This window comes from Sinocyclocheilus anshuiensis, unplaced genomic scaffold (genome assembly GCF_001515605.1).
Source record: "Sinocyclocheilus anshuiensis isolate Anshui unplaced genomic scaffold, SAMN03320099.WGS_v1.1 scaffold1024, whole genome shotgun sequence".
Classification (NCBI taxonomy): domain Eukaryota; kingdom Metazoa; phylum Chordata; class Actinopteri; order Cypriniformes; family Cyprinidae; genus Sinocyclocheilus; species Sinocyclocheilus anshuiensis.
In genome coordinates this window covers 1046743-1057589 of record NW_015552843.1, presented here as the reverse complement: position 1 = coordinate 1057589, position 10847 = coordinate 1046743, and the positions used below count along the sequence as shown (strand labels likewise).

Genomic DNA, 10847 nt, shown 5'->3' with positions numbered 1-10847 from the left:
CCAAGAGCTTGTAACACTCCAAAGAGAAAGGAAAAATTGAAATCGCATCATATGACCCCTTTAAATACATTTCAGTAAGCGTGTTCAATACTTTTTCCCTGGATCATTCCATTTTATTACACATAATTTAATTTCTGAACATATTTTTGTTTTCTTTGTATGTATGGATTACTTGGTTTGTTACCGACATTTGGTGAAAATGTCATGTCAACAGCACCTTTAGAAATTAGAAATATATTTACTGAGAAGTGACATGATGTGTTCGATGCTTATTTTACCCGCTGTGTGTATGCGTGTATATATATATATATATATATACACACACACACACACACACACACACACACACACACACACATACATACACATATACACACACTATTTAAAATCTTATGGTCAATTTTTAAAATATTTTTGAAAGTAGTATTTTATGCTAACCCATTTTGCATTTATTTAATCAATTATTTAAGTACAACAGTAATGCTGCAAAATATTTTTACAATTTTAAAATAACTTTTCTATTTTAAAATGTAATTTATTCTTATAATGGCAGGTTGTTTGCCAAATAATTTTAAATTTAATACCTAATATGTTTTTGAAACTGTGATGCATATTTTGATAAGTTTTTTTTTTTGTTTACTTTTGAAGAATGTAATGCATTTAATGCTGTCTTTTTGCTGAAAGAAAAAAGAATCTTACTGACCCCACACTTACAGAAGTGTATATAATAATAATAATAATCATCATCATAATAAAAATAATGATTTTTTTAAGTTTATTAAAAATTCACAGTAACACTTGAGTATAGGACCAGTTCTCACTATTAACTAGTTGCTTATTAACTTGCCTATTATTAACATATTGGCTGTTTATTAGTACTTATAAAGCACATGTTCTACATGACCATATTCTACATCCCTAATCCTACCCAATACCTAAATTTACCTACTTAATACTAACTATTAATAAGCAGCAAATTAGGAGTTTGAGGCAAAAATCATAGTTTAATGTGTCACGGAATGACTCTGGGAGAACAAAATAGATCCAAGTGCAGTTTTAATAGTGGTATCAAACAATAATCCAAAAAGCAACAGGCAAAAACATAAAAAAAAGGCAAAAAGTAATCCAAGGACAGGGTAACAGAAACACAACGTAACAGGTCCAATACTGCAGCAACAAAAGAAAAAGTGAGCATGGTATAAATAGTGATGAGCTAATGTGTAAATGACCTACAGCTGATGATAATCAATACAGAGAAGACTGGGCAAAGAACTATTGGTAATGGAGTTCATACCATGTAACAAAGCCAGCAGGCCAAGGAGTTTGGGTGGTGCTGGTCGGGCAAAGAGCTTGATTGGGGATGGCAGGGCTAGGAGCTTGGGCGAAGCCGGCAGGGCAAGGAGCTTAGGTGGTGCCGGGACGGCCTCCGGGCTGGCAGCGGGCTCTAAAGTGGACTCCGAGGGCTCCCGGACTGGAGCGGATTCTGGAGTGGACGCTGAAGACTCCTGGGCTGCGTTCCATTCCACTTTTAGATACGCACTCGTGAACTTCCCTAAGCACTTCCCCTCGGGGGAATCCCCACTGCCATTTTGAAGTGCGTTCCACTTCGTGAAGTGGACAAGGGAAGTTTTATATGGACAGACCCTCGACCCCTCGATTTTGACAGAGGGAGCGAGTCTGCTTCATATGCACACTTCAGGCCGCTCCATAGACCACAATGCAACATGATTGTGACGTCATCGCAAATCGCGTTTCATTTATCCCCACCCCAAACAACTCTATAATATATACATTATAACATTTATAACAGCCCAAACATACCTATATACATATAGAATGCTGCACCAAACAAATTCATAAGGGAAAAAAAAATTTAAATAAACCAACTCCATAGCTGATTCTAAGCGATCAAGGGCTTAGGACATTCCAGTTCAGCCCATTCCAAGGGTTCCACCAGAAGTGGGCACTCATGCAACGTAATCAATGATGTACATCCGAGTAAACAAGACGGAGGGAAGTTTGCGAGTGAAGGGCATAAAAAAAACGGACTGGAACGCAGCCCAGGACTGCAGTGGGCTCTGGAGTGAACTCGAAAACGGCCCATGCCCGTAGAACAGCCCAGAGGTTAAAGGCAAAGTCGGCCTTGTTGATTACGGCTGCAGCAGTTAAATTGGGCAGCTCTGTAGCGACTTCTGAGACCACCAGAGTCGGGTCCTCCAGGACCACCGGACTTGAGACCACAGGAGTCAGGTCCTCCAGGAACACCAGACTCGGGACCTCAGGAGCAGACTTAAGGTCCAGAAGGTTTGGGCAAAGCCTCCTACCTCCATGCCCTACTGACACAAAGCCATAAGAGCCCGGTGTCGAGCCATTCGCTCCTTCCTTGTGGCAGCAGGGGTAATCCAAAGGTCCATAGTTCCAATGAAGGGGGAAAAAAAACTAAACAACACTGCTGGATCTAGAACTGGCTGCAGTATTCTGTCACGGAATGACTCTGGGAGAACAAAATAGATCCAAGTGCAGTTTTAATAGTGGTATCAAACAATAATCCAAAACAAAGCAACAGGCAAAAACATAGGCAAAAAGTAATCCAAGGACAGGGTAACAGAAACACAACGTAACAGGTCCAATACTGCAGCAACAAAAGACAACGTGAGCATGGTATAAATAGTGATTAGCTAATGAGTAAATGACCTACAGCTGATGATAATTAGTACAGAGAAGACTGGGCAAAGGACTATGGGTAATTGAGTTCATAGCATGTAACAGTGGAAGTGGAGAGTGCCATCAAGTGGACGGTCTAGGACACAACAACTAAACACTGTGACATAATGGTTTAATAGCGAGAATTGGACTTTAAAGTAAAGTGTGACAATTCACTAAACAAAATTCACAACAGATTTTTAGTGTAATATTCTCTTAAATAAATCTGCTGTTTTCTTTTCCGTTTGAATGGGCATGATGCTTTTGTTGTAACTGCTGCCCATTTTTCTGTTAAATTATAGCCTTTGATAAAGAACTATCATTGCAGAGATTCCTAAAGTCTTCCAAATATTGATTTGAGATGTACTTTAGGTCCAAAATAACCATAAAGAACAGGTACCAGGAATTCCCTACCATAATAATCAGGTTTTTTTTAATGCAACAACACTCTAATGCCATTGTTTTACCAACAGTGTAGTTTACTCAAGCATTCAGACACATTTCTCTCCCATTGTCTCCATCACAGACCTTTACTCAGGCTGAGATTGCAGGGAATAACCCCTTACTGATCTCAGAACAGTCATTGGTGCATCACATGCTTGTGCTATCATTCATCCCCCCACTTCTCCATCATCCAACCCTTATCCGACACCTTCTTTTGTAGTTTTTTTGTAGATAATGTTTTATTATTCAACTCTCTCTCTCCTTCTCAGACCATAAAGCTGGAGCCGATTCCCCCTCCCTCTTTTCCGAGGAGCCGCGTTTGGATCGCTCTCCTTCGAGGAGCAGCAGATGGGTGGATGACAGTGGACGAGAGATGAGAGAGAGGAGGGGGAAGGAAAGGAGGGAATCAGGGGGAAGGAGCAGAGGAAGAGGAGCGGAGGAAGGCAGCTCCCGGTCGGCAGGAAGAAGGAGAGAGCAACAGATGCGTTCACGGAGTTTACCTGGTATGCTGAGGAGCCGAGATGGGCCACGGAGAGAAGAGAAAGAGGATGACACACGGGGAGAAAGGAAGGGAGAAGAGGAACGACGACGGGGAAGGCAAAAAAGTAATACCGTTGGAGAGAGAAGACAAAAAGTGAAGGATACTAGTTCAGAGAGAGAGAACGGCCTCCTAACAGACCAAGAGAACGAGAGAGGGAGTGTCAGAAGAGAAAAGAGGGATCACAACAGAACCAGCACAACGGAGGTCACACAGCGCACACCTTTCTCCTTCCTCATGCCTTTGGACAATGACGATGATGCAGAATCGGCTCACAGCTTCTCTGAAGTCAGTGTGCCTGCAGCCAGCATCACATTCTCGGGGACTCAGTGGCCCCTGGATGCCATCAGCCCTCTACAGGCTCCTGGATCTCCGACAACAGCCCCGGGACCCTGGCTAGTCCCTAGCCCTCACAAACTCTCTCAGGTTTTAGAGGGGAAAAGGCTGAGCCAGAATAAGGGAGAACTGTGGTCCTAATGCTATTTCCTTAAAGGGATAGTTCACCTAAAAACTTAACCTCATGACGTTCCAATTCAGTATGACTATTTATAGGAATTTACTTAATTGTGCTAGTTGCACATTTTCACGTGAATGAATGGGTACTGAAGCACCAAAAATGTTTCATATGACTTCTATACTATACTCCAAGTCTTGTGAAGTCATATTATAGCTGTTTGTGAGAAACACACAAGCTGGTTCAGGCCAATTAAATTTTTGTAAATCTAGTCAACTGATTAAAAAAATGAATGATTTATGAATCTTTGCTTCTTCTGTCATGAACATTGCAAAGAGAGCTAGAGCAGATTTCAGTGAATAAAGGTGCTGTCCTATTCACCACTGTTCAGTGAATTTTCACTGTTGAAATCCAGTCATTTTAATAGGAATCCACGCCATCTGTAATTGAATGGGAGGCTGAAATATTTCCCTATGTGTATTTTGCATTGACTTCAGTTGGTCATGCAAATTTGTAGCACTGACCAACAGAAACCTGCTTGGTTTGAACGTGAATTTTGTGTGAGCTGTGTTTCATACAAAGGTACACCTTTGAAATGTACAGTAGACCTTTTTTGCATGCAAAATTTTCACTAATGTGATTATGTGAATGCACCTTAGGATAGTCCATAGGATAGCCCACACCCCCATGTCATTCCAAATCTGACTTTCTTTACTTACATTGTATAAACAACAATTTCTACAAAAGGGAATAGGACCCGAAACTGTTTGGTTACAAGCCGAAGAAAGAAATGTATCCAGGTTTGGAATGACATAAGGGTGAGTAAATGATGACAATTTTCATTTTTGAGTGGACTATCCCTAACAACTGAGATCTCAGTCTGTTCTATCACGTGTCATATTGACTTTTTAATGTAACATTTAATGTAATTTAGTTCTCAATTCAAATGAACCACTTTTATGATTCATATTCACTTTGATGATCCTGCTTTTGCGTCCTTTTTGAAGCTTGTCTTCAAAATTTCTCCTTTTGTGTTTCATGGAAGAAAATAGTCATACAGGTTTGGAACGACTTGAGTGTTACTAAATGATGGAAAAATTTTTTACTTTTTTGGGGGGTAAACTATCTCTTTAACTTTCTCTTCTCTTCTGTCTCTTTCACTCTCTCTCTCTCTCTCTCACACACACACACACACACACACACACGGTCTCTCTCATCCAGCCTCTCCAGCTGTCTCTATATATGTGGTTTTCAGCACACCACCACCACCCCATCAGTTTCTCTTCCGTCTCAAATCCATATCTATATAGTACTAGAGTTGTGGTATTGGTATCATCCAGATACCGCTCTCTGGCCAATCAATCCTTGATTTTATCGCCATCCAGTGGCCAAGGAGAGAAAATGATCAAATGCTGCCATTATGATGTGGCTAGCATGATAGTAACTGCAAGGTCAGTTAGTATGCGTCTATGATTCATGATGTCCTTCATCATAGCATGTCTTTTTTCATATCATTGACATTTTTATTTAGCATATTTTCCATTTATTTTCGTAAGAATGCAACAAAAATTATATTATAAAAAGGAAGATTTATTTAAGACACGGTTGCTCAGTCGTGCCCCTGAAGAGCTACATTTCTGAAAGTAAACTAGATTGAAAACAGATCTTCAGGAGCAGGACTAAGTGATTAAAGATATTTTATTAGCTGCTTGCTGTTTGTGACTGGACTGTAACCCCTTCCCTGCTGTGTGCGCGGTGGTCTTGCTGTTGAAAGAGGGGGGGAAGGAAGATAACAGAACTAAAGTTTTATTATAAGGCCAGTGAGCCGTATCAAACCTCTCCAGGTGCCTTCTGCTTCTTTAGCCAGTGTTTACCAAAAAAGAGAAACAAATACAAGTAAAAGAACATAAGACGTAGCCTAGTAGAAAGTGTGCAACACAATACTGTTCTGCCTCTTTAACATCTATATCTTTGCAAGACTTGGTTCACGAGTTGGGGAAAATATTCTGCACACGCTCTGCGAAACTTCAGCCAAGTGAGTCAAAGTGAAAGAGAGCCATTACAAGTGCCTCATGCGATATTCCTTTATAGGAGACATAGACTTCCCTCAAGCTGAAAATCAGGACCCAAAGTTTAGATTTTTTTCCCCCATTGTGATACTTTTTTGCGTTTGTATGCTTTTCAATATTTCAGACCCATTTCATTGCCCTCAACATTTCTGAAAAATCGCAAAAACGAAGGCCTGATCGGTCCTCATCCCAAGCCCTCCACCAATCAGCATCGAGCATCATGCGGAATCTTCATTTCAGGAAACAAAAATAAAAAAAAAACATGAAGAAAAAGGGCATTTTGATACAGGTCTTCTATGCATTTTGTAAGACTTACTGATCAAAAATTGCGGTAGGATTTTTCTACCTAAGATATGAGATTCGTAATTTTGTGTACTGTTAAAATACACAGGCAGGTTGGTGAATCGAAACCGAAAATTTAAAGGAGATCCGGTGATAATCAGACATGCTGTACCGCCAGCTTATGCATTGATCTTTACCTCAGAACTGTCTGAGCAATAAGTGCTATCTCTTTCTGTTCTGTGTCATACCAAGCAAAGCTCTAGCAAGCTAATCGGAAAGCTGAGTAATAGAAATATGCACAGTAAAATCATCTGTGATAAATTAATTTGAATAAAATGCATCCCTATATACATAATTTTGATTTTTAAAAATGATATAATATTTTGAGTAGATTTGAATTTAAATATTCTAAAGACAGATTTTAAAAATAGAATGCATTGTGTTTTAATTTATCACTGGTGGTCTTTTACTGTGCTGTAACATATCAATAAATGCTTACTTAAAAGATCACACACAAGTTCTGTTGCCATACCTGTAAGCATTTAGCAATTTGCAATTCGATCGATCTTAAGTGTTAACACTTTAAATCAGGGCTTATACACGAGTATTACACAGCGTTCAGCTGTACATCTGAGGGGTCATCTGAAGTTCACTGCTCTCAGAATCCTCAACCAGCCTGGGTATTGATGTTGACTTTGTACCTGATTATCCCATTGGCATCAGCACGTACTGTACAGAAACTGGGATGAGCCTTGTAAATGTTTAGTTTGGCTTTATTTTTGTGAGGGGGAAGATTTAGTTGTTGTTTTTTCCCAAAACATTCAAATTGTAGCATTTCCCTTACTGTAGCAGATCTTATGAGAAAACAAGCTTATTGTACATAATTATAGACCCTGGACTTTTTTTATTATTATTATTTGTATTCTCGATTCCCCCAATGTCTCGCATATCAGAAATACACAGCACTGTCGAGTTATCTTGAGACATGTGCAGCATTTTAAACCGAGGTGCCCACTGGCTTGACGAGAAGCTTGATATATAAAATGATTCTTATAATTCAATCTTGCATGTCTGTAGTGAGTATACTAGTTTTAATAGCACTGGCCCTTACAATGAAATTAAATGTCCCCATGGCATGATACTGTATTCCACAGCCCAGGAGGCCAATTGCAATGTTTTATAGTTGCCAGTTTCAAATTATTCAAATTGTGGAATCTGATCTGACAGTTTGATTGCCCCCTAGTGCCCACTGTGGGTTTTGCACACTGTGGGCCTCTTTTATATTCCTCTTCATGGCGTCTTCAACAACATATTAAAATCGAGATTTAGAGACACAAAGACCACAAGTATGTAGTCCTCAAAAGTAAGAATTAGCATGCCCACCGAACATTTGTCCCACTCCATATGGCTTCCTTGTACTGGAGACAGTTTAGACACTTAGGTGTTCAGTAGTCAGAGATGTAGTCTCCAGGACGATCCATACTCTGAGCCAACCAATATATGAATGCAGTGATGCAATGTTTTTGTATAATAATGTCTGCAAGGTTCCTATCAGTGCAAATGTGCCATTTAAATGCTAATCAATGATGTCATACTCTTTCCCTCTACCGAGAGAAATCCAGATGGGCGTTTGACGCTTTTAAAATGTCAAATCACAAACAGAGTGTTTCGGCTTTGAATTTTCAACTTGAATTTGCTATATTGGCCTTGTAAGGAGTCAGCCATTGTACAGTACAAGAACACTTTTATTTGTAAAGAGGAAAGAAAAGAAGATGTTTTTATATCTATATTCTAGAAATATAGGATAGAAGGCAGCAGGGGTGTAAAGTGCTTGAGTGATTGTACTTCATTACTAGAATTATTATTTGAAATTGAAAATTTACAAAATTACATTTTAAAAAATCAATTTTTTTTATTACTTTGTAAAATTTAATTTATATCTTTAAAAAAGTGCATATTTCCCTGGCCACCATGCATGACGAAAACCTGAAAGTTGAAATATGTCATGTAAAATGTATTTGGCCATAATTATGGTCTTATTTATATTATATGCATTGTTGAAGACTAATATGACTGAGAAAACAGTTGGTGATCAGTTTATAAACCAGTGTTGTTGTTGTTAACTAAAATTATTTCAAATGTTTTCATTAATTGAAATAATTAATAATAATAATAATAACTGAGATAAAATAAAATATAAAAATTAGATGAATTATTTACACTTGAAACAAAATTAAAATTGAAATGTTGCCTTGGCAACTAACCAAAATAAAATACATTTAAGTACTAAAGTTACTAAAACAAATATAAACTATATAATAATGAATAATTCCAAAACAACACTGCTATAAACAATTATACTCATGTGTCAAACAACTATATCATCAGATTAGGCTTTTTAACAATTAATTTAATGATACAATTTCACAATTTCAGAATGGTTTTAAAGTTGTTGTTTTTTATTCTAACAAGTTTTCAATTCTAGATTGTAGTTTGTACAACAAACTTACTTAAATTAAGAAATCTCCAGTGTCTTGTGATTTCATCTCGCTTTCATGTCTCGTCTATTTCTAAAACTAAGAAGTTTACAATGTGCAAACTTTTGTACTTTAACTTGAGAAAGTTTTTGACTAGATACTGTAAACCTTTGACACCGTAGCCATACTTCAGTGTAATTTCTCAATGCTTTTCACACCCCTGTGTGCCAGACAGCTCGGCCCACGATAATGAAAGCAGAGGACATTCTGTCGTATAAAGGAAGGCAGCCGCCCGGTCTGAATTCTTGCGATCTCTTTTTCTCCATTGGTGCTGATCCTCCAACTGGCTGGCTGCAGTCACTGTTTCGCTTTCCCCCATTCAGTGCATACGGAGGTCACCACTTACAAGCCAGTGGAAAGCAGTTAAAACTGTTTCAAGTGTTCAGATGGGGCTAGAAAAAAATCATTCTGTCAGCTCCTGAATAAAGGTTGTACTTCCTTTATAGCATAAGCGTCCTCTCCTTCATTTTGACTTAGCATAGACCGGACTCTCAAGTATAGAGAATGAGGAAGCAGGCAGCAGTGTGTTGCAGATTTTTACCTGCCGGGTCTGAAGCGAGACCTCGAGTAGCCGTTATTTTAGTGGCGTCCTTTGCAGGGAAGATGCTGAGTGTGTAAATAGCAGTCCGTGAGGGGACACCTTGAACACAGATGTACAGGTTTTTAATTGTTGCTCTTGATATGTATGAAGATACTGTATTGTTTTTGAATGCATCAACAGGGAGTTTTGAATTATGAATAATGACATGCAGTTACAGAAATAAACTGAATAAAACTGGCGTCCTTTGCAGGGAAGATGCGGAGTGTGTAAATAGCAGTCCATGAGGGGACACCTTGAACACAGATGTACAGGTTTTTAATTGTTGCTCTTGATATGTGTGAAGATACTGTATTGTTTTTGAATGCATCAACAGGGAGTTTTGAATTATGAATAATGACATGCAGTTACAGAAATAAACTGAATAAAACTGAAAAAAGATGTTGTTCACTCATTTCCACTCTCTGTAGCCTGGTTCCAAAGCCTAGTGAGCTACATAGGCCACAGTTTATTTTTGTTGTATTAGCATGTTGCTAAGCCAATAGTGATGCTCATAATAAGTATAAAGCACAGATTAGATTTTTTTTTTTTTTCAAATAAAAATTCTGAAATCTCCCTCTCTAAGCAGCTCATTAGGTTTTAGAATAAAGCAGATGAGTGTTATATATATTTTAGTATTATTAGATAAGGTTACTGATGATAATTTGATTTTAATGCTATGTGCCCAATAATTATCTTTAGATTCTCAGCGGTGTTCCAACATGTCGGTTTGACTCATTAATCTGCAGTACATTTTTCTTTTAAATTGCTATGGAAAGTACCTATCGCTGAAAAAAGCTGTCAAGCTTTGTGCTAGCGTGAACCACGCTAATCATCTAGCATGTGCCCTCGGAATTTCAAGGCTCTGCATTTCAACAGGCGAGTACTTGCACACATCACTAAACCGCTTGGGAATAAACTCCTACACATACAATATCCAGCATCCTACATATTCACCATCTACTGCAGAAGAAAAATACCAAACTGATCTCTCAATATCACACAACACTTGGTCCTACAATACACAAACGCATAGGCCTAAGCTCTGTTCCAAAACCTACATACCGCGTGTTTACGCTACGTAGTCAAATATAGTACATTATAAGGGGCTGTTCACACAGAATGCGTTTTTTTTCCTGTTTAAATCCATGAAACACAATGCAGGGCAGTGGAATAAAAAAAAATGCAGGGTCTCAAGATACGTTTTTAAAAAGTTTAACTGATTTTAACTTGTGCGCGGGCA

At 38.5% G+C, this 10847-nt stretch overlaps 1 protein-coding gene across 6 annotated transcripts in view; it reads left to right on the top strand.

Annotated features, from left to right (window-relative positions):
• Positions 1-6831, top strand: part of magixa (MAGI family member, X-linked a) — a 56624-nt gene extending 49793 nt beyond the window's left edge. For 3 of the 6 annotated variants that reach the window (XM_016459835.1, XM_016459833.1, XM_016459832.1), the window contains one exon: positions 3417-5186. In XM_016459835.1, coding sequence (XP_016315321.1) covers positions 3417-4162 — 746 coding nt within the window. In that variant the 3' untranslated portion in view covers positions 4163-5186. Of the gene's footprint in view, positions 1-3416; positions 5187-6332 lie in introns of those variants that run through there. The other 3 variants (XM_016459834.1, XM_016459837.1, XM_016459836.1) reach the window with 3 other exon arrangements.
• Positions 6832-10847: the final 4016 nt, after the last annotated feature.